The sequence below is a fragment of the Carassius auratus genome, chromosome 26 (genome assembly GCF_003368295.1).
Source record: "Carassius auratus strain Wakin chromosome 26, ASM336829v1, whole genome shotgun sequence".
Taxonomy (NCBI): domain Eukaryota; kingdom Metazoa; phylum Chordata; class Actinopteri; order Cypriniformes; family Cyprinidae; genus Carassius; species Carassius auratus.
The window spans coordinates 1,396,050-1,419,733 of NC_039268.1; the positions used below are offsets into that span (position 1 = coordinate 1,396,050).

Here is a 23,684-nt window from a genome sequence, read left to right on the forward strand (position 1 = left end):
TGTTGAACTGTTCTTCTCGTGCATCAGCTGTGATCATGCTGTGTTTTTGGGGAGCGCAAGTCAGAGAGGGTTTGGGGCTGGTGAAGGCTGAACAAGTCAAAAAAGGCAAGTGTGGATTGCGATGCTTATGTCCAAAAACAGCAGTTCAGGACATGTCAGCTGGAAGGAGTTTTGCTGGATTTATCCGGGATGGGAAGGTCTCGGTCCTGAGATTGCGCAGTGAAGACTATAATCATGATGGAAAACTAAGTATGATACACTAATGACACATTAGGTCATAGTTTAAAGATAAAAATGTAAGATAAATGCCATATATTTATATTTGGTCTACTGATACTGTATGTTTATTAATTTAATGGCATTATAATGAAAGTGTGTTCATTTTTATAGTCTGAGAAGTTGAACTGATGAAAATAATTTATGTACTACAGAGAAACTACAGCTAAAGAATAAAACATTCAGACAAATTGTGTTTGGAGGAGATGGTGCGGTGCTTCTTGCTAATGCAGGAAATGTTCTCATTATGGACAAATCTACTGTGTGCAAGTATGTTTATGGAGATCAAACAGAATAAATGATCATAAATGATAGTATCTGACAGATTGTCTTGTCTCTGCAGGCCTCTCAAAGGTCTGGAAAATAGGCAGGTGATTCAGATCACATGTGGAGACCATCATTCAATGGCGCTAACTAAGGGTATTGACAACTATTTCACCTGCCATTTGCTTTCATCTTTTAACATCTCATGATTGAGATGAATTGATTGAGGTTTGAGTGTAGATGTTGAGAGCTGTTGCTCTTTCAGATGGTCAGGTGTTCGTATGGGGGGAGAACTCTCACGGTCAGCTGGGTTTGAGGAAAGATCATCCCGGCTCTCCGTCTGCTCAACATGTTCAGAGTCTGAGTGGGGTCCCGCTGGCTCAGATCAGCGCTGGAGGAGACCACAGCTTTGTGTTGTCTCTCTCTGGAGTCGTGTTTGGATGGGGAAAGAACTCTGCTGGACAGCTGGGCCTCGGAGACACTACAGGTCTGATCGTTTCATCATGTAAAAGCTAAATCAGTAACAGTATGAAAGTACACATAAATGTACTAAATATGTGCTATACTGTAAAATCTATATCAAAGCATGAATATGATGTATGTGGAAGTGATTAACTGACTGTTTTACTACCACAGACAGACACGTCCCAACGGTTGTAAATAGTCTGAATGGGAAGAAAACTGTGTCCATCTCGTGTGGAGGTGAACACACTGCCACTTTATCAAAGGTACTATGTTCATAATATATTAGATGTTATACTGTATTTAGCATAAAAACAAGCTGGACAGAAAATAATTAGTAAATGTTTCATGTTTCAGGGTGGCACAGTGTTCACATTTGGATCTGGAGGCTCTGGTCAGCTTGGGCACAAATCATTTAGAGATGAGCATCATCCGCGGGTGGTTGGTGAACTGTGGGGATCTGAAGTGTCACAGGTCACGTGTGGGAGGTAAAGACTGTTCGTAAGCTTTATTAGCAATCAGCATCTCAGAGCAATAGTACAGATTTTTTTATGCACTGTTCTATGTCTCTCATACAAAATTCCTTACATGGTTAACATGTCTGATGTTTGAGTTCTGCTCAATAAATTAGGCATTCAATTCTTTTTTCATAAGACATCACACACTCGTATCAGTCGCATCGTCAAAGCTGATCTACTCATTTGGATGCTGGATCCAAGGGAAGCCTGGAAATGGCAAAATGATCAAGAAGTTTGTGCCTTTCCCTGTGGATCTGTCAACTAGTAATTAAAAATCATTTCTTCGCAATGGTCCATTTTATCATCAATATTTGTATAATATTCATGATGATGCTCAGAGATCTGAACGAAGTATTTGTTGCACACAGAATGTAATCGTGAATATACGATTGAAAAGCTTATTGCTGGGGAGAATCATTACTTTGCCTTGTTTTTCAAAGTAAGACATGGTAGTTTTCATTCATAAATTATTTAAATTATTGTTGCACTGTTATTACTTATGTTTTTTCTTGTTTGTTGTTGTTGTTGTTGTTTTTTCTGTAGGGACTTGGCAACATATCTGCAATGTCTAAACCCAATCCTAGTAAAGGGATTGTGACATTAAATGAGAGGATGATTGAACGTTGGGTGTCAGAAAGAGATTCATGGGTAACGATAAAGAGGTGAGTGCCTGACTCAGTTTTATAGACAGACTTCTGTTTTCATTTATGTGTAATTAAGAAAATATTTCCAAAGTGTTTGTCAGTTTTTGTCTGAGTTTTACTGAAGGATTCATCAAATAGATTTGACTTGTAAGTAGAGTATTAGAAGTCTTACTAGTATTTCTGTGGCCTGTAATTTATATATGTTAGGGTAATGCAAATAAATGGACAATATTTACAGGGAAATAACAAAGATGTTCTCCTCTGCTGCCTGTTTGAATGGAAGTTTTCTCAAAGCAAGGTAATTCTGAAGTAGATATGTCTAGTCATGTTTCAGCCCAAAACAAATCTGCTGAAAGCATCACAAATATCTATGAATGTTTTTTTCTTTTTGTAGCCAAGATGAACAGGATTTTGAACTGGCTGAAAAAGCTTTTTCAAAGTTATTAGGGAATGAAAAGGTGATATCAAAGGTAATAGTAAATCCAAAATATCCAGTTTGTTTAACAGGTTTAACATTAAGGGGCTGAAAAGGGTTTTACTTTCACAAACTGAGAGAACTTAATTTGTATGCAACCTGAAATTCCTTTAATTTTTTTTTTATCTCAGGTAATGAAGGTGGTTGAACAGATGCTTCGTTCTCTGAATCCGAATCCAGTTGGTGAGGAATCGCTGAGAATTTACATTCTCCTCCCTGAGCTCATCAGATGTATCCAGAAACAACAACGAACTGAACTCACTGAAGCTCTGGCCTCCAAAATCCTTCAGCTGGATCCCGATGCTCACAAGGTGTTAGGTAAAGCTGGGAGAACTTTCAGCCTTTCACTTGTGTTTTTGGCTTTGTTGCATTTGTCTAAGTATTTTTAGGTTATATTCTCAGAGAAGTACTGGTCCAAACTCCCGGATGGTTGGCTCAAAAGCCTGGTGAAGTTATTTCGTAAAGCATCTGCTGAACTGATTGGCCAGATTTCTTATGGTAAAATGAACCAGGATATACAGTGCTTGGAGAAGTTTTTGAAGATTCTTCAGACTATCCATCAGGTGCCTTTTTTAAACACTGGATTAAGATGTAATTTAATCAGTCATCCTATAATACTCTATTTGCTTATACTTTATTCTGAAGGTCTGCTGCAGTGCCAACAGAGACATCCCAAACAGGGATTTCATCATTCATGAGATCAATGATCTACTAGATATGGTAAGAAGCAAAGCAATAGTGAATACTGCTGAACAGAATTCTTTTCTTTGAGGAATACTAAAATACAAGAAAATTCTCTTTTTTCTACATCAATAGCTGCAAGTCACCTTGGAATACCTGAAAGAGTGCAATGATGTCTATGAAATAGTTTTGAAACAACATTACTACATTGTGGGTATTGAAGGCTTGTAACATGATAAAAGTAAATATTTGCATGAACTTTTTATGTTTTTTGTTTAATAACTTAAACCTATATTTCTCCCATGCATCTTTCTTTCAGAGAACTATTAAAATATTATTGAAGTTCCCTTTTGCGGCTGATTCTGCATCTAAATGGAGAATGTTTTGTGTAAGTGACATATACCATGCTAATCTGAGGGTATGTTTACATGACAATTATGTATTAAAAACTGAGAAGTTCTTCCATGGATTTATTTGAAACATTTTGCATACAGACAGCAACATTGGCAAAACAATCCTCTTTCATACTGAGCGATATCAATTTGTAAAGAAACACTACGCACCTGTGCACATACCTATACTGATCACATAATATGCATGCACAGTTTTCACAAATTCTGGAGATTTTTACCTGGAGATTATATTGTTTTCAAAAACTTGCACTTTGAAACTTGTTTTCAAAAGTTTGCATTTTTAGACTCCCAAAATGATGTTGTCATGTAAATGAATGGCCAAAACGCTTAAAAAGGTTTCCATTTTTAGTTTTAGAAAACCATGTCATGTAAACACCCCGAGAATGTAATCATTTTATGCAAATACCCTGCTAACATTATTGTACTTTTTTAAGTACCTGCGGTATGAAAGGCTACAGAGCATTTCAGGCTCATTCATGCGTAATGACAATACCAACATGCTGCAAATAAACAGGGAATCAGTGTTGACGGACACACTTGAGTATCTCAGACAAAACATCCACTCATATATCCATCCATTGAAGGTAAATGCAATAGAACTCAAATTCAAAAGTTAACCATTTGAAACATCTGATATGCCATTTTACCATATTGTAAGGCTTTGATTTTTCTGTTCAGGTGGAGTTCATTGGGGAGCATGGAAGTGATATAAGGGGTTTATCAGCAGAATTTTTCTCCCTCCTTTCCCAATCTATTTTGAAATGGGAGAAAAAGGTGCTGGAAGTCCAAGAGAATTCACTTGTTTGGTTCAATCCTGATGTAAGTTTTACGCTGAACATTCCTTGTACATTCTAATGTGGTCTTTCTCATACAGGTGTGTCTCAATTAATTAGAATGTCATGGAAAAATTTATTTATTTCAGTAATTAAACTCAAATTGTTAAACTTGTGTATTAAATAAAATCAAAGCATACAGACTGAAGTAGTTTAAGTCTTTTGTTCTTTTAATTGTGATGACTTTGGCTCACATTTGACAAAAACCCAATCACAACAAATTAGAATATGGTGACATGCCACAATCAGCTAATCAACTCAAAACACCTGCAAAGGTTTCCTGAGCCTTCAAAATTGTCCCTCAGCTTGGTTCACTAGGTCAGACTGATGATCTGACAGTTGTCCAGAAGACAATCGTCAGACTGATGATCTGACAGTTGTCCAGAAGACAATCATGGACACCCTTCACAAAGAGGGTAAGCCACAAACATTCATTGCTAAAGAAGTTGGCTGTTCAGCTGTATCCAAGCAAGTTAACAAAAAGTTGAGTGGACGAAAAAATGTGGAAATAAAATATGCACAACGAACTGAGAGAACTGCAGCCTAATGAGGATTGTCAAGCAAAATCGATTCAAGAATTTGAGTGAACTTCACAAGGAATGGACTGAAGCTGGGATCAAGGCATCAAGAGCCACCACACACAGACATGTCAAGGAATTTGGCTCCAGTTGTCATATTCCTCTTGTTAAGCCACGACTGAACCACAGACAACGTCAGAGGTGTCTTACCTGGGCTAAGGAGAAGAACTGGACTGTTGCTCAGAGGTCCAAAGTCCTCTTTTCAGATGAGAGCAAGTTTTGTATTTCATTTGGAAACCAAGGTCGAGTGTTAAGTTTACGCAGTTTGTGATGATTTGTGGTGCAATGTCATCTGCTGGTGTTGGTGCATTATGTTTTTTGAAAACCTAAGTCACTGCACCTGTTTACCAAGAAATTTTGGAGCACTTCATGCTTGCTTTTGCTGACCAGCTTTTTGAAGATGCTGATTTCATTTTCCAGCATGATTTGGCTCCTGCCCACACTGCCAAAAGCACCAAAAGTTGGTTAAATTACCATTTCGTTGGTGTGTTTGACTGGCCAGCAAACTCACCAGACCTAACCCCAAAGAGAATCTATGGAGTATTGTCAAGAGGAAAATGAGAAACAAGAGACCAAACAATGCAGATGAGCTGAAGGCCACTGTCAAAGAAACCTGGGCTTCCAAACCACCTCAGCAGTGCCACAAACTGATCACCTCCATGCCACGCCAAATTGAGTTTAGTAACTAAAGCAAAAGGAGCCCCTACCAAGTACTGAGTATATGTACAAAATATTAACATACTTTCCAGAAGGTCAACAATTCACTAAAAAAGTTTTTGGTTTTATGAAGTATTCTAATTTGTTGAGATTGGTGGGTTTTTTGTTAAATGTGAGCCAAAATCATCACAATTAAAAGAACCAAAGACTTAAACTACTTCAGTCTGTGTGCATTGAATTTCTTTAATACACAATATATGAAATTAACTTTTCCATAACATTCCAATTTATTGAAATCCACCTGTATATCACATATATGTGCGGTGATGCTTGTGTCTTTTCAGGGCATGCACTGTAAAAAGTAATACTTAGATCAAACTTATAAAAAGTGAGGCAAGTGGCTGCATTGGATGTTTTAAGTTGAGTCAACTTGCAGCCTTTTTCAAGTATAATAAACTCTGTAAAATTACTTAATTCAAACACAACAAAATCAAGTTGAGTTAACTAATAAGTGCTATATTAGTCAGTTAGATAAACCTAATTTTCTTGGTATATGTAACGTATTTATGTGTTGCTACAAGTAACCTGTACTCATTTTAGTTAGGTTTTATGAACTTTATGCTCATAGTAAATTTAACCTAATCAAATGTGAATAAATATTTTAATTAAGTCCTGGCTATTACCTCAGAAAATACATCTAAATGTCTATATTCTAAGCAGTACAGTAAATCACTTTACATAAACATACTTTATCAATAACAATTACAAATTCAATTGAAGAAGAAAAAGATGGGAAGACAGATTAAAGACAATAACATTTATTCAATATCAACTAGTGTCACTTTTAACAGTGCCTACAAAACATACAAAGGTATGCATAGGGTTCAATCCCACAAAGAGCCTGTGATATATCTCAGAAGTATACACCAGATTTGAGTGATATTAGAGGTTGTGGGCATAGACAAGTCCAAACAGGAGGTTTTCTACAGGTTTGGCACACCTCTGACCATGGGCTGTCCTTCTACTGTGATAATCCAAATCGTGTATGGCTGATGGCGCATGTATATTTTCAGTGGGGAACTGCCAAGCTCAGCGTGCACCTCTGTTTCATCATGACTCTATTGGGGAGACAAAAAAAGAATCAAGAGTTTGGTCAGACAAACAGGTATTGAGATGAATATAGCAGACTGGTAGAAGACAGATACGACACAAAGTGTCAAAGTTGTACTTTTTAGTTGCTTAAGGTGATGGATACTTTGACTAGAGCATGTGACCAGAGTGAAGTCTACCATGACAATGTCATAGAGTGTTGGTACTATACTATCATGATCTACTGTAGCATGAGTGTTGTCTTTTCTCGTTCAAAGGATACATTACAATAAAACAATGCAATTTTCCTTGCCTGTACCTTATTGGTCATCACATTACTGTATTAAATATATTTCAAGAACAAAGTAATTACCCCATATCATCACAATAGTAATAACATACAGACAGAAATTAGATAAGTAGCTTTAAGCCCAGTACATACGTGGTGGACACTGATGAGGTCTTCCTTTCCCTCCCACATGTACTCAATCAGGCATCTCAGTACCACTTCTCTCCTTTTCTCCACATAGGCAGATGGATCCTGTCAACAAGTAAAATCTGATCAAAATTCACTGCCTGATGACAGTTTCACAAATTAGAGAACCTCTGTATTTCAACCATGCAATTGATGTAAAAGGTTGTACTATACATACACCACTACCACTGTACTGTAAAAGATCTCACATTATCACCAGCATCTCACAAAATTGAGATTTAACTGACCATGTAGGCTGTATTTATCAGTATGAATCAAGCTTCTATTAGTGCAGTAGTAGAAGGAGGCAGAAAGGTGATCATATCTGCCTTCTATTGGTGGTTGGTACATAAAACCTAATTCAGAAATGTAATTGTATGGAGCCAACACTATTGTTTGCAATTTTACCTATGTTTTACTTACCTGGGAATAATTATAGCTTTAACTGTATCTATTCTGAAGTTTTTCTTACCTGTATCTGAAGACCCCAGGTAACAAAAATGCTTGGTTACCTAAAGACCAGAAAAAATATGCATGTTAGAATAAGTTTAAAAACCAGTGGTAAATGTAAAATATTTAAGTAACAGGTTAAAAATAGTTTTATGGTTTTGAGTCAGTGCTATCAAATGCACTTACAACTCTGCTGCTGATAACACGAGGACCCCACGACAGCTGCATGCCCCACCGGAGACTGTGTTATTAAGATGAAATTAAATAAGTCAAGTCACCTTTATTTACAGTACACAGCACTTTGAAATATATATATATATATATATATATATATATATATATATATATATATATATATATATATATATATATATATATATATATATATTCTAAGTATTCTTATAATATATATATATATATATATATAAGTATTCTTTGTTGCCTTTTTCTCCATCACACTTTAGAAAACATTATATATGACCTGAAAACATAAAATCTCAAAATTCATCCTTTGAAACCCATTTTAAATTCATCTACCATGAAAAATGTACACCAAAATCATGTTACACAATGTTTTCAGTCGTGAATTATAGGTTTGGATCATGCACTTTCAAGTCTATGTTCAAAAATGTGAATGGCAGTTAACAGTGTAAGTTAACGCTAACTAACGATTAAAAGTGATATTATTGGTAAAATTAAAGCCAAAGTAGTCTTAAAACATAATAGGCATTACTAAAGCACTTGTTTAATTTCATATTAACAACACGGTCTTAACTGCTGTTGTCTTCTGATCGTTGCATAAAAGACTTCACTGCTTAGCACTGTGTAGCCAACTTAGCTTGCCATGTGTGTAGGATAGCTAGCTATACAGTACAATTTGCAAACCTTACTTTAGCTTCCTAGTTGAGTGAACGATTTTGCGTGACTTTACATCACCAATAAATTCCCTGAACTTGCACATCTTACCGTGTTAATCAGTCTGTGAAATTTAGATCCGCTGCAGCTTTCAAACAGTTGAAGTGCCGAGGAAGCATCTGCCTTGGAAAGTCCCCGCCAGTGAAAAAGGGATAAATCCAACTTAATTTTTATGTGTTTTTTATTTCAAATATTTAAGTTTGATGAACACACATGCCACATCGACAGCTGCTCAAATAAATTGTGTATTTCAACTCACTTTTATAACATTTCTTGTACACAACAAACTCATACAAAAAGCTACCCAAATAAATTGCTATTGTTTTACTTAAAATATATTGTTATGTAAAAAGTGATATATTTTAAGTAAAGAGGAAGTATATTTATACTTTTTAGTATAAAACAAATAAAATAAACTAGATTACAACTATTTAAAATATATAAAACCTACTGTGTGGGTGTAGCACTTTTTACAGTGTGCAAGCTAATAGAGATTTTTACTATCTTGGAGTTATCTGTGGAATGGCGCTCTACAACCATCATTTTATAAACATTGACTTCCCACTGGCCTTGTTCAAGAAACTCCTCCAGCAGAGTCCCACTCTGAATGATCTGGAGGAACTGTCTCCTGTGGAGGCCAGGTAAACGATTAAAGGGGGGGTGAAATGCTATATCATTCATACTGAGTTTTTTACACTGTTAAAGAGTTGGATTCCCATGCTAAACATGGACAAAGTTTCAAAAATTAAGTTGTACGTTTGAAGGAGTATTTCTGTTCCAAAAAAAACCTCTTCCGGTTTGTCACAAGTTTCGGAAAGTTTTTTCGAGTATGGCACTGTGTGACGTTAGATGGAGCGGAATTTCCTTATACATATATATATATATATAACCCTGCACAGATTACCAAAGAAAAAACAGCATTAAGGGACCAGTGGATGGAGTTTATTTTTACAGAGCATCAACAGAGTTGTGCAAGTGTTTGTGTTTGTTCCCTGCATTTCGAAGATGCTTGTTTCACAGGCCAGGCTGTGAGTAAAACTGCTTCAAATATCTCTGCCTCCTTGTTAGTTCCTCCGCCTCCCATGCCTGAGACCCAGGTTCGAACCCCGCTCGTAGCGAGTCGTTGCTGCTGCTGCTCTCATTCAATTTCAGCCTCTGGATCTGATTCTGGATCATAAATATACGGCTGAATCTGACTGTTAGCCATGGTTTGTTTTGGATGATGGTTTTTTCCTCAAGGTAATGTCACAGCTTCCAAACGCTCTCAACGCAAAAGCCTACTCGCGCTCGTGATTCTTTAGCTCCGCCCACATGTCACGCCTCCAGTCGGTCGTGTTTTTCCGGGAAAAATCGGTACAGACTATCTTTCTCTTATGAATATAATAAAACTAAAGACTTTTTGGAGTTATGAAGGATGCAGTACTACTCTATAGGTACTCAAGATTAACAGGATATTGAGTGAAAACGAGCATTTCACCCCCCCCTTTAAAGACCAGGAGACATTAGATGTTTTATACTGTAGGCTTCAAAGTAGTGTTTTAGAGCAGATCATATTTATAATTGTATTTCATAAATCTCATTAGAAGTCTGAAAAGCCTTCTTGAGGAGGACGAGGAGGAAGTAGTGGATATGCTCTTTTTGGATTTCATGGTAATACAGTTTCTGTGGTTGACTTGTATAATTGTACACAACTGTTATTTTAAAACTTACATTTGTGACCCTGGGCCATTCGTGCTGTTATTTACCTCCTTCAGGTCAAAGGGCAAGAGCTCATTCCAAATGGAAATCAGATTCCAGTGACCAAAGCTAATAGGTAGGCTCTACAATGTAATTGTCTGTCTGTCTGCCTGTCTGTCTCTCTCTCAACTCTTCAAACTTTCGATCAGACTGGTCCTGATAAAACATTCATTTTCTATTTGTCCTTGTGATGTTATACTGTTTTATTAAGTTGCTTTGTACATTTCTCAGATCAGATCAGAACTGAAATTCTCAAAACAACCTCTACATCACAGTCACTTGTGCACATCAAAAGCAATTTCTCATTCTTTTGTAGGAGTTGCGAATTATTTTGTATGTTCACGCAACTGATTATGTACACTTGTCTGCTGTTTCCTACAGTTGCTTATATGTTGATCAAAATATATTATACTGGTTCTCTGTTGAATAGTCCTACCCCCAAAACATCAAATCATTAGTTCATTGCTTAAGCCTTTCAATGCAAAATGGTTAAGCTAGTTGTCATAATCTGTCATTTCTATTAACCTGTTTTTTTTTAAATGTTTTCTGAATTTATGAATTGTTACAGGCTTTTGAAAGTAATCTATTGTATTGTACTGTTTGTAAAAAAATTTGTTTGTTCTGTTTGTCGATATTAATATTAAGTATACCAAAGGGACTGAGAAAAACTGAAAAATACTTCAATTAATTATCCATTACTTATGAATGGATATTACATGAAAAGACAACATAAAACAGATAATTTAGCCTATAGATGATGTATGTGTTCCCTGTTTTTGCAGTGCTGGATTTTCTTGTGTTTCATTGCAATGTTTCATTTCATTTGCAGACTGGAGTATGTGGATTTGTATGTAGACTTCATTTTCAACAAGTCAGTAAAGAGTCAGTTTGAGCATTTTTCAGAAGGTTTCTATAAGGGCTGTCCACTTGATGCCTGGAGCATGTTCCACCCTGAGGAACTCCAGCAGTTTTTCCAAGGCTCCCCTAAATACGAGTGGAAGGAACTTCAGCTGGTAAACATGTTCAAGAAACGTTCACATTTTTTATGTTTTAAATATTCTGTAATACCTGAGTTTTTCCTGCTTCAACTTCAGTGTGCTTCCTATGAAAAGTGCTCTGCCTCTGATGAGCTCATCAAGAACTTCTGGACTGTTTTCTTTGAGTTATCTGAAGAAAACAAGAGAAAATTTCTGGGTAAGTGTTGTCTTTAACGTATGAGCATCTTGAAGCATCATGCACATTTAGGGAATATCATTATTATTCTTTCACATCCTCACATTATTCATTTTTCTCTAGTTTTCTTGTATGGGACGGACCGTGTACCTGTGGGAGGTTTCTCAAAGCGCGTTCTGAATATTTCACTGTTAAACTGTCCTGATGCAGATGACCGACTGCCAGAGGCCCAGACCTGTTTTGGCATATTAATTCTTCCCAAATACAGTGACATCAATACACTTCGCAACAAGCTTATACATGCAATCAGCTTTTGTGAGGTTTTTGGACGAGAGTAAACTTTCCTCAAGGTTCCAACCCCTAAATATTTGAAGTCAAGTATATGTTACTAAACTTTGTAGCTCACTAGTTTTAAATGTTACATGAACTGTTATTCAGTGTTGCCTGATTTTCTTTCAGTCATAGATTTGCCATATATATGTTACTCTTTTGCTTAATGTGGTCACATTATTTTTGTAAATTTATAGTTGTTATAAAAAAACTGTGGGCTTAATAATCACAATATGAGAGCTATACATATTCTATTTTATATATATCATAAAATATAATGACCTTTCATTGTTTTTGCTCACAGCGGGGAGAATAACTTAACAAAAGCACTTTGTTATAATATAATATAATAATATAATGCATTATTATGTGGATATTCTGGTATGTCAACTTATAACCTTTTACTGATTGTTTCTTCAAACATATTTAATTGATCTAAATATCTAAATAAAAATACATGTTTTAGTAAACACTGTTGGGCTCATTTATAATCTTTTTTTAACAGGTTTGATCCAATTTTCAGCAAATGTTTCTTGTCACACTTAACTACTAATGTCCTCCCAGCACTTTGAACTTCCCTCATTGAGGATGATGACAGCCTCAGAAAAGTATGAAGCACAGAAACGTTCACACGAAAAAGCAGAATTTTTTTCTTTTTGAACATGAGTACATCTGATTTTTTATTCTTTTCTTCATTGGCCATTTAAATTTGAAAAAGTAGAATAAAATCGTACATACCCTCCTAAATGTCTATTTGTATCAGTTATAAGTTAGAATGGCATAAATGATTTACGCAGGAGTTGCGCAGAGCTTATACAGAATTTCAAACGTCATCATCCACTTTTTCTCTATGAAAAACGTGTATAATGGAGATTTTAGTGAGTTTTTTAGTCCATTACATTTTGGCAAACACTCTTTTTGTGATCCGCGAAGGAATGTACAACTGATTTGAAACAACATCGGAGTAGAAAAATTGCCTTAATTTATTGGCGAACTATACCTTTAAATTTTGGTTTCGTTTTCCAGTGACGTCCTAAGATATTCTCACCTACTTTCATTTTGTGTGAAATTGAACAAGTTTCGCTTAGGCTGAAACCAACAATTTTCTGATTGATTTTCGTGTTTGATTTCAGTTTCATGTGAGTGTGTTCCTCAGACCAGGATGCACTGCAGAAAATCTCTTCAGGAGTCTGTTCTTCTCGTGCATCAGCTGTGATTATGTTGTGTTTTTGGGGATCGCAGATCAGAGAGGGTTTGGGGCTGGTGAAGCCTGAACAAGTCAGACATGGAAATTCTGGAATACAATCTGTGTGTCCGAGAACAGCAGTTCAGGACATGTCAGCTGGAAGGAGTTTTGCTGGATTTGTCCGGGATGGAAAGGTCTCGGTCCTGAGATTGCGCAGTGAAGATTATGACCATCATACAGGTATGATAAAATAAATGGCGCTTTGGTTTATTTCATGTTGTTAGATTAAAACCACACAGGCTAAAACATAATAATTGATAAGATATGCAATGAAAACATAAATATTTTTTAATAATAAAACATGTTTTTTATGTTTATAAACATGTTTATAATATTTAAAATATATAGGCCTATACATTATTTGCCCCAGAATCACTAGAGCTAAACGACGAAATTGATGACAGAATCATACAGATTGTCTGTGGAGGAGATGGTGCGGTGCTTCTTTCTGATTCAGGAAAAGTTCTCATCATGGACAAATCTACTGTGTGCAAGTATGTTTATGGAGATCAAACAGCATAAATGATCATGGATTATAGTATCTGACAGATTATCTTGTCTCTGTAGGCCTCTCAAAGGTCTGGATAACAGGCAGGTGATTCAGATCGCATGTGGAGACCATCATTCAATGGCGCTAACTAAGGGTATTGACAACTATTTCATCTGCCATTTGCTTTCATCTTTTAACATCTCATGATTGAGATGAATCGATTGAGGTTTGAGTGTAGATGTTGAGAGCTGTTGCTCTTTCAGATGGTCAGGTGTTCGTATGGGGGGAGAACTCTCACGGTCAGCTGGGTTTGAGGAAAGATCATCCCGGCTCTCCGTCTGCTCAACATGTTCAGAGTCTGAGTGGGGTCCCGCTGGCTCAGATCAGCGCTGGAGGAGACCACAGCTTTGTGTTGTCTCTCTCTGGAGTCGTGTTTGGATGGGGAAAGAACTCTGCTGGACAGCTGGGCCTCGGAGACACTACAGGTCTGATCATTTCATCATGTAAAAGCTAAATCAGTAACAGTATGAAAGTACACATAAATGTACTAAATTTGTGCAATACTGTGAAATCTATATCAAAGCATGAAAATTATGCATTTTGAAGTGATGAATTCAATTCACAATTCTTGTCACCAAAGACAGGCACATCCCAACAATTATAAACAGCCTTAAATTGAAGAAAACTGTGTCCATCTCATGTGGAGGGGAACACACTGCCACTCTATCAAAGGTACAGTATCATTATTTAATAATAATAATAACAATAATTATTTTTAATTATTACAGAGTTAGGTCCATATATATTTGTTGCTGACCAAACATATGCATATAGTTGCAGTTATATAATGAATACAGGATTATAATGAATACAGGATTAAAGTGCACACTCTGATCTTTAATTTGAGAGTATTCTCGTCAAATAGAGGAAAGGTTAAGGACTTAACAGCTATTTAAAATCGTACCTCCCTTTTTCAAGGGACCATAAATTGGACAGTTCATTCAAAATCTGTTTCATGAACAGATGTGGGCTATTCCTTCATTATTTCTACATCAGTTAAGATGGTAAAAGGTCTGGACTGGAGTTGATTCTAAGTGTGTTATTTGCATTTGGAAGCTGTTACTGTGAACCCACATCATGCAGTCAAATGAGCTCTCCATGCAGTGAAACGGACAATTGTTAGGCTTCAAAAATGAAACAAATCCATCCGAGAGATAGCAGGAACATTAGGAGTGGCCAAATCAACAGTTTGGTACCTTCTGAGAGAAAAAAAGAACGCACTGGTGTGGTGAGCTCAGCAACATAAAAAGGCCTGGATGTCCATGGATGACAAGTAGTGCGATGGCATGAGCATGTTCTTCCAGTGGCACTGGGTCCGTGGTGATTAGCGATGACGTGACAGAAGAGAGAAGCAGCTGGAAGAATTCTGAAGTGTACATGTACAGTATATACTCTCTGCCAAATGCACAAAATTGATTGGAAATGACCCAAAACATATTGCAAAAGCAAGGTGGAATATTCTGGAATGGCCAAGTCAATCTTGTAGGGGAATTACAGTTAAAACACAATGACCAGATATGATGAATGAAGACCAGGAGTCAGAGATGAGTTCAATTAATAATAATTTTACTTCCATCAGCAGAAGTCAGCTTCAATACTCTCGATGTAGTTTGTAGTATTTCAAACCATTCAAAATCACCAACAATTATACTCCAGACAGAAGATACTAATAGCATCAAAGCGCTTGTCAGCAGAAATCTGATTGGTTTAAAAACCGAACAGAAAATAACTGAAGACAGCTGCAGTAAAGGCCTGGCAAAGCATCACTGATGTCCATGAGTTCCAGACTTAAGACATTCAATGCCTGCAAGGGATTCTCAACAAAATATTGAAAATACAATTTTTATTTACGGACCAAGCCTCATAGGGGCTGTTGTATCTGTACAGATTAAGAAAGTTAATCAATGGCAGCCCTATGAAAGAACATTGGAAAATTATGAAATTTGGCACACTTGTAGTGATGGTCATGAATAGTGATCTGACCAAATTTGGGGTCTCTGGAATCGTCTCTATAGCGCCACCACCAGTTCAAACATTCAACATTGAAATGGAAATAACTCTTGATCCCTTAAATGAAACTTACTACATATGGTTACTCTCATCATGTTGATCTCTTTGGAATGAGCTGCAAAGAAATGACTGAACAGAACTAAAAAAAAAGTTATGATGCTGTGAACTTAAATGAGGTTGACTTGAAATTGGTTCAAAGGCTTTATCCCAATCAAACTTTTGAAACTTTGTACACTTCTTCCAACTGCATGATATGAGGGTCCATGCCAAAGTTGGAAACAGCACCACTTTTAAGTCATGAGACATGAAACTTTGCTCTTTTTGCTTATAACTTTTCACCAGTTAGTCAAAAAAATCACTTTACTTTTGTAAACATTGTCCGAGTTTTATTATTTTTATATATTCTTTCCTTCCCTGGGTCATGACAATTCTGACAAAGCCTCATTTACAATTTTACATTAATGTGGCTATCCTCCAAATTTAAATAAATGTAAAACAGTTTTTTTTACTACTCCTACAATTTTTGCCCAATTTTGTCCAAAATCTGACCAGATGATCTTTGGACCGGGCTGCACAAAAATTTATAGCAGCTATATTTATGATTATATTTATTTGTCCAATTACATTTGAGCCCCTGAAAATGGGCAATCTGTGTATAAAAATGGTTGTATTTCTTTTTGTATTATTTTATGTTATATTTTTGTCGAGCCCTTGAACTGAAGCTTAAAGTCTATACTACAATGTATTCTGGATAGCTTCATTTGAATTCTATTCTGGTGGCATACAGAGCCACCAGCCAGATAAATTGTGTCAGTTTCCAAATATATATATATATATATATACAGTATTGTTCAAAATAATAGCAGTACAATGTGACTAACCAGAATAATCAAGGTTTTTCGTATATTTTTTTATTGCTACGTGGCAAACAAGTTACCAGTAGGTTCAGTAGATTCTCAGAAAACAAATGAGACCCAGCATTCATGATATGCATGCTCTTAAGGCTGTGCAATTGGGCAATTAGTTGAAAGGGGTGTGTTCAAAAAAATAGCAGTGTGGCATTCAATCACTGAGGTCATCAATTTTGTGAAGAAACAGGTGTGAATCAGGTGGCCCCTATTTAAGGATGAAGCCAACACTTGTTGAACATGCATTTGAAAGCTGAGGAAAATGGGTCATTCAAGACATTGTTCAGAAGAACAGCGTACTTTGATTAAAAAGTTGATTAGAGAGGGGAAAACCTATAAAGAGGTGCAAAAAATGATAGGCTGTTCAGCTAAAATGATCTCCAATGCCTTAAAATGGAGAGCAAAACCAGAGAGACGTGGAAGAAAACGGAAGACAACCATCAAAATGGATAGAAGAATAACCAGAATGGCAAAGGCTCAGCCAATGATCACCTCCAGGATGATCAAAGACAGTCTGGAGTTACCTGTAAGTACTGTGACAGTTAGAAGACGTCTGTGTGAAGCTAATCTATTTTCAAGAATCCCCCGCAAAGTCCCTCTGTTAAAAAAAAGGCATGTGCAGAAGAGGTTACAATTTGCCAAAGAACACATCAACTGGCCTAAAGAGAAATGGAGGAACATTTTGTGGACTGATGAGAGTAAAATTGTTCTTTTTGGGTCCAAGGGCCACAGGCAGTTTGTGAGACGACCCCCAAACTCTGAATTCAAGCCACAGTACACAGTGAAGCATGGAGGTGCAAGCATCATGATATGGGCATGTTTCTCCTACTATGGTGTTGGGCCTATTTATCGCATACCAGGGATCATGGATCAGTTTGCATATGTTAAAATACTTGAAGAGGTCATGTTGCCCTATGCTGAAGAGGACATGCCCTTGAAATGGTTGTTTCAACAAGACAATGACCCAAAACACACTAGTAAACGGGCAAAGTCTTAGTTCCAAACCAACAAAATTAATGTTATGGAGTGGCCAGCCCAATCTCCAGACCTTAATCCAATTGAGAACTTGTGGGGTGATATCAAAAATGCTGTTTCTGAAGCAAAACCAAGAAATGTGAATGAATTGTGGAATGTTGTTAAAGAATCATGGAGTGGAATAACAGCTGAGAGGTGCCACAAGTTGGTTGACTCCATGCCACACAGATGTCAAGCAGTTTTTAAAAACTGTGGTCATACAACTAAATATTAGTTTAGTGATTCACAGGATTGCTAAATCCCAGAAAAAAAATAAATGTTTGTACAAAATAGTTTTGAGTTTGTACAGTCAAAGGTAGACACTGCAATTTTTTTGAACACACCCCTTTCAACTAATTGCCCAATTGCACAGCCTTAAGAGCGTGCATATCATGAATGCTGGGTCTTGTTTGTTTTCTGACAATCTACTGAACCTACTGGTAACTTGTTTGCCACATAGCAATAAAAAATATACTAAAAACCTTGATTATTCTGGTTAGTCACATTGTACTGCTATTATTTTGAACAATACTATATATATATATATATATATATAAATATATATATATATATATATATATATATATATATATATATATATATATATATATATATATGGACCTAAATGTACTATTTTTAAATAATAATATATATCACGCTACATGAATTATGAGATGTCTCATAATGAAATAGATGCTGATGTTATGGCTGTATCATTAGGGCGGCACAGTGTTAACATTTGGATCCGGAGGCTCTGGTCAGCTTGGGCACAACTCTTTTAGAGATGAACATCATCCGCGGGTGGTTGCTGAACTGTGGGGATCTGAAGTGTCACAAGTAACGTGTGGGAGGTAAAGACAGTCGGTGTTCAGAGAAATACTACAGATTTCATAACCATAACATCAAGATAATTCCTCACAAGATATATATTAGCCCTAATACAAGTCTTTGTATAGTTCAGTTTAATAATGATTTTTTTCTTGTGTAAAGACATCACACACTTGTATCAATCACATCGTCAAAGCTGATCTACTCATTTGGATGTGGGATGCAAGGGCAGCTGGGAAATGGAGAAATTATCACACAGTCTGTGCCTTTCCCTGTGGATCTGCCAACTGGTAAGTAAAAGTCATCATTAAGCATTAGGGTATTTTGTAATGAATATTTTATATTCATGATGATGCTCAAATATCTAAACTGAGTATTTGTTGCACACAGAATGTAATCGTGAATATACGATTGAAAAAATCATAGCTGGGGAGAATCATTCCTTTGCCTTGTTTTTCAAAGTAGGACATAGCAGTTTTCATTCATTAATGGTTTAACATAAATTATTGCTGCACTGTGTTTACTCATGTTACTTGTATTTTGTAGGAAATTGAAAGTAAGGGCAAATCCAATCCAAGCAGAGGGGTTTTAACATTAAACGACAAAATGATTGACCGATGGCTGTCTGGAACTGATCCATGGCCAACAATAAAGCAGTGAGTGTTTTCCTTATAATCTTGATCTTATGTTTGTAGGATTCTTACTATTTTTATAATCAGAAGTGTAATGATACAACTGAGCAATTGTATACATGAAAGAAATGCATATACTGTAAATGGATTAGAAAATAATAATTAAAAGAATTGTGTAATTTACAGGGAAATAAACACAGTGTTCTCCTCCTCTGCGTCCCTGAATGGAAGTTTTCTCAATACTAGGTAAAATTAGGTAGTTATATTTAGTCATTTCTCATTTTTGTGCCTAAAATGACTACTTCCATTACAGATTTGAAAATAAATGTCTGTTTTTGTAGTTGTGATGTTCATTATCAGACGTCTGAAGAGCATTGTGGTTTGGATTTTGATCTGGTTAAAACAACCTTTGCAAAGTTATCAGAGAATAAAAGCTTGATAGCAGAGGTAATAATAATTCTAACATTTATAACCAATTTTACTTAAATGTGTGATACTGTTAATTTAATTTATTTTTTGTATCTCAGGTAGTGAAGGGGGTTCAGCAGACACTGCTGCCGTCTCTGAATCCAAATCCAAATGCCGTTGAATCGCTGAGAGTTTATCTTCTCCTCCCTGAGCTCATCAGTCGTCTCAAGAAACAAAAAACCGAACTCACTGAAGCTCTGGCTTCTAAGTTTCTTGAGCTGAATTCTGATGATTGCAAGCTGTTAGGTAAAGATGGAAGACTTTTCAGTGTTTGACTTGTGTTTTTGGCATTGTTGTATTTGTATTTTTATATTATGTTCTCAGAGAAGTACTGGTCCAAACTCCCTGATGATTGGCTCAAAGGCCTGGTGGATTTATTTCACAAAGCATCTGCTGAGCTGATTGGCCAGATTTCTTCTGGTGAAATGGGTTATGACATAACTAGACGCCTGAAGAAGTTTTTGAATGTTCTTCAGATGATCTATCAGGTGCCATTTTAAACAAAGATGCTTTTTTAGTTCAAAGATGTAATTTAGTCTATCATTGTATAATATTTGTTTATACTTTGTTGTGAAGGTCCGCTGCAGTGCCAACAGAGACATCCCAAAGAGGGATTTCCTCATTCATGAGATCAAAGATCTACTTGATATGGTAAGACTAAGAACCAAAGCAATAGTGAATTCTGAATTCTGCAAAAAAGAGATTTTTTTTAGGAAAACCAAATCACCACAGAATACTTTTTCTACATAAATAGCTGCAAGCCACCCTGGAGAAACTGATGTTGCCATTTTGGGGTTTAGATTTTTCTGATGATATTGTGGAGGATAATGTGAAGTTGAAAGATTACTGCTTTGTGAGTATTAAATGTCGACTTGATACATGATGTATGTCATTTTTATGTTTCTTGTTCAATTACTTTGAGAAACCTTATATTACTTCAGTGCATCTTTCTTTCAGGAAACTATTAAAATATTGGTCAAGTTCCCTTTTGTGGCAGACATGGTATCTAAACAGATAATGTTTTGTGTAAGTCAGACATGGATATACTAAGTCATACATATGCCAAACATGCATATGACAAATAACTAATTTTTTAAGTAGCAGTTCACCTAAAATTTTAATTCTGTCATCATTTAGTCACTCTTAAACTAAGAAGTGCCTTTTTTTTAACCATACGATGGAGATCAGTGGGCACCAAACTGTCTGGTTACCAATCTTCTTTAAGATATTTTTGTTCTGCAAAAGAAATAAAGTAGTATGAGTAAATGATGACAGAATTTTAATTTTTTGGTGGACTATCCCATTAAAGCTAACATCATTTTACTCTTTTTAGTATTTGCAGGGACTTTTACAGAGCTTTACAGACCCAGGAACCATCATTTCAAATGGCAACGTGTTGCACATAAACAGGAATACAGTGTTGACAGACACGCTAAAGTATCTCGGACAAAAAACCCACTCATTTTGTTTTCCATTGCAGGTAAAATAATTTTAGAATTGAATTCAGAATTTAAATGTCTGATATGGTATTTTAATGAAAATTTCCTGTCCAGGTGGTGTTCATTGGGGAGAATGGAGTAGATATGAGGGGTTTATCGGCAGAATTCTTCTCTCTCCTTTCCGAATCTCTTCTGGAATGGGAGAAGAAGGTGCTGGAAGTCAATAAGAGATCATTGGTGGTTTGGTTCAATCCTGATGTAAGTTTTACACCAAACAAAAGTTGTTGTTTTTTTTTTTTGGTATGTGTGTTGTTGTCTCTGTGTACTGGAAGCTTATGTCACTAAAATAAATTCCTTGTATACGCAAGCATACTTGGCAATAAAGTTAATTCTGATTCTGATTCTGAATGTGTCTGTTTCAGGGCATGCAAGCTAATCGAGATTTTTACTATCTTGGTGTTATCTGTGGAATGGCGCTCTACAACCGTCATTATATAAACATTGACTTCCCACTGGCCTTGTTCAAGAAACTCCTCCAGCAGAGTCCCACTCTGAATGATCTGGAGGAACTGTCTCCTGTGGAGGCCAGGTAAAACGATTAAAGACTACGAGACATTAGACTTTTTATACAGTAGGCTTCACAGTAGTGTTTCAGAGCAGTTCATATTAACTGTATTTCATAAATCTCACATTAGAACTTTGAAAAGTCTTCTTGAGGAGGACGAGGACGAAGTAGTGGATATGCTCAGTTTCGATTTCACGGTAATACAGTTTCTGTGGTTCATTTGTATTAGTGTACACAGCTGTTGTTTAAATTCATGCTATACTTACCTGAGGAGAAAAGCTCATCCCAAACGGAGATCAAATTAAAGTGACCAAAGCTAATAGGTAGAAACTATCCATCTGTCAACTCTTCAGAATATTTTTGAATGTTTCAAACAAACTTGTCTCGACAAAACATTTAATTTCTAAATGTCCTCTTGATGTTATTATATATAGAGAGTTATAACGGAGTTAATGAGGTAGTGACACACAGGTGGAAGTGTCCAGGCAATGATGAGTCAAGGCAATAGGTTATGTGAAATGAAGTTTATGATGGGAAAACAAGGGAGTCGGGACGAGTGTCCTCTGGTGGGACTCCAGCAGGAGGATGCAACAATCCATCACTGCATAGTAAAAACACCTTTTTTTCTGGATTTCCTTGTGTTTCATTGCAAAGTTTCATTTCCTTCGCAGACAGAAGTATGTGGATTTGTATGTAAACCTAGTTTTCAACAAGTCAGTGAAGAAACAGTTCGAGCATTTTTCAAGAGGTTTCTATAAGGGCTGTCCACTTGATGCCTGGAGCATGTTCCACCCCGAGGAACTCCAGGAGCTTCTCCAAGGCTCCCGTAAATACGAGTGGAAGGAGCTTCAGCTGGTAAACATGTTCAAGAAACTTTCAGATTTTTTATGTTTTAAATAATCTGTAATACCTGAGTTTTTCTGCTTCATCTTCAGTGTGCTTCCTATGAAAAGTGCTCTGCCTCTGATGAGCTCATCAAGAACTTCTGGACTGTTTTCTTTGAGCTCTCTGAGGAGAACAAGAGGAAATTTCTCAGTAGGTGCCGTCTTGAACATATGAATGTCTTGATGCATCTACATAAGGGAATATCATTATTATTCCTTCACATCCTCACATTATTTTTTTTTTCTGTAGGTTTCTTGTATGGGACGGACCGTGTACCTGTGGGAGGTTTCTCAAAGCGCTCTCTGAAGATTTCACAGTTAAACTGTCCTGATGCAGATGACCGACTGCCAGAGGCCCAGACCTGTTTTGAAATATTAATTCTCCCCAAATACAGCGACATCAACACACTTCGTGACAAGCTTATACATGCAATCAAGTTTTGTAAGGTTTTTGGACGAGCATGAAATTTCCTCCAGATTCCAGACCCTATGCAGTCAAGCATGTGCTGCTAAACTTTGTAGCTTATTGGCTTTGGAAGACTCATATTGGCTAGTTCTCATCATTTATATAGGTTAGACATCATTAAATTGCTTATATATGTAAATAAACACATTGTGAGAGCTATAGATATTCTATTTATGTCATTATTTAAAATATCTTGTTTTACTGTTGGTAGAGTAACTTAACTAAAGCACTTTGTGATTTGATCACCTAATATATATGTTAATATACAGATATTCTGGTATGTTAATTCAAATTTATTGTATGTTTTGTTATTAAGTGTTTTCTTCAAACATTTTAAGTTGCTTAGATAAAAAAAAAAAAAATCATGTTATAGTAAATATGTCTTGTATTATCTTTAGAAATGATGTTCATCATATTTACACATGGAACAAAAGAGGCAACAGAACTGGAATAAAATATGTTTAAGTACCAAGTTATTGTTTTGATTTAACACAATGTTTTCACAATTGAGTTTAGTTAATATCCTAACTTTATGTTTTTAACCAGTGTAAACCAGCAAGAGATTTAAAATGAGTGATCGAAGTGGCCTGTTTTGTCGGCTGAGGCAGGTCATACCACAATTTTGGGGCTGCCACAGCAAAGGTGTGGTCCCCTCTGAGTTTATGATTTGTTTTGGACACAAAACAAGAAACTTGTTTTAACTA

General features: G+C 36.2%; 2 protein-coding genes and 1 long non-coding RNA gene across 4 annotated transcripts; 2 read left to right on the forward strand and 1 right to left on the reverse strand.

Moving 5' to 3' along the window:
- The first annotated feature begins 7 nt into the window (after nt 1-7).
- LOC113044040 (probable E3 ubiquitin-protein ligase HERC4) lies at nt 8-12,440 on the forward strand. Its single transcript, XM_026203632.1, has 25 exons — nt 8-249; nt 432-546; nt 620-696; nt 806-1,027; nt 1,177-1,268; nt 1,360-1,490; nt 1,657-1,784; nt 1,889-1,959; nt 2,064-2,182; nt 2,403-2,462; nt 2,559-2,634; nt 2,771-2,957; nt 3,042-3,202; nt 3,285-3,359; nt 3,456-3,530; nt 3,640-3,708; nt 4,168-4,317; nt 4,412-4,552; nt 5,780-5,781; nt 9,207-9,371; nt 10,314-10,380; nt 10,485-10,543; nt 11,297-11,480; nt 11,562-11,661; nt 11,764-12,440. The coding sequence occupies exons 1-25, from the start codon at nt 36-38 to the stop codon at nt 11,976-11,978; spliced, it is 2,955 nt and encodes a 984-aa protein (XP_026059417.1). The 5' UTR covers nt 8-35; the 3' UTR covers nt 11,979-12,440.
- Nucleotides 6,490-9,154, reverse strand: LOC113044043 (uncharacterized). The gene is made up of 5 exons (XR_003275844.1): nt 8,782-9,154; nt 8,002-8,056; nt 7,838-7,877; nt 7,333-7,431; nt 6,490-6,919 (listed from the first exon to the last, which is right to left on the reverse strand). It is a non-coding gene; the product is annotated as an uncharacterized LOC113044043 (long non-coding RNA).
- A 571-nt stretch (nt 12,441-13,011) lies between the features above and the next one.
- Nucleotides 13,012-23,452, forward strand: LOC113044036 (probable E3 ubiquitin-protein ligase HERC3). 2 transcript variants are annotated; one of them, XM_026203626.1, is made up of 24 exons: nt 13,013-13,396; nt 13,587-13,710; nt 13,784-13,860; nt 13,970-14,191; nt 14,347-14,438; nt 18,419-18,549; nt 18,689-18,816; nt 18,917-18,987; nt 19,073-19,182; nt 19,345-19,404; nt 19,500-19,605; nt 19,686-19,872; nt 19,951-20,114; nt 20,203-20,277; nt 20,381-20,479; nt 20,584-20,652; nt 20,960-21,106; nt 21,180-21,323; nt 21,488-21,654; nt 21,761-21,831; nt 21,899-21,953; nt 22,302-22,485; nt 22,566-22,665; nt 22,765-23,452. In XM_026203626.1, the coding sequence occupies exons 1-24, from the start codon at nt 13,189-13,191 to the stop codon at nt 22,977-22,979; spliced, it is 3,006 nt and encodes a 1,001-aa protein (XP_026059411.1). In that variant the 5' UTR covers nt 13,013-13,188; the 3' UTR covers nt 22,980-23,452. The 2 variants fall into 2 exon arrangements, 1 of the variants encoding a protein (XP_026059411.1); XR_003275841.1 differs by lacking the exon at nt 21,899-21,953 and having other exon boundaries at nt 13,012-13,396; nt 21,761-21,827; nt 22,765-23,044.
- Nucleotides 23,453-23,684: the final 232 nt, after the last annotated feature.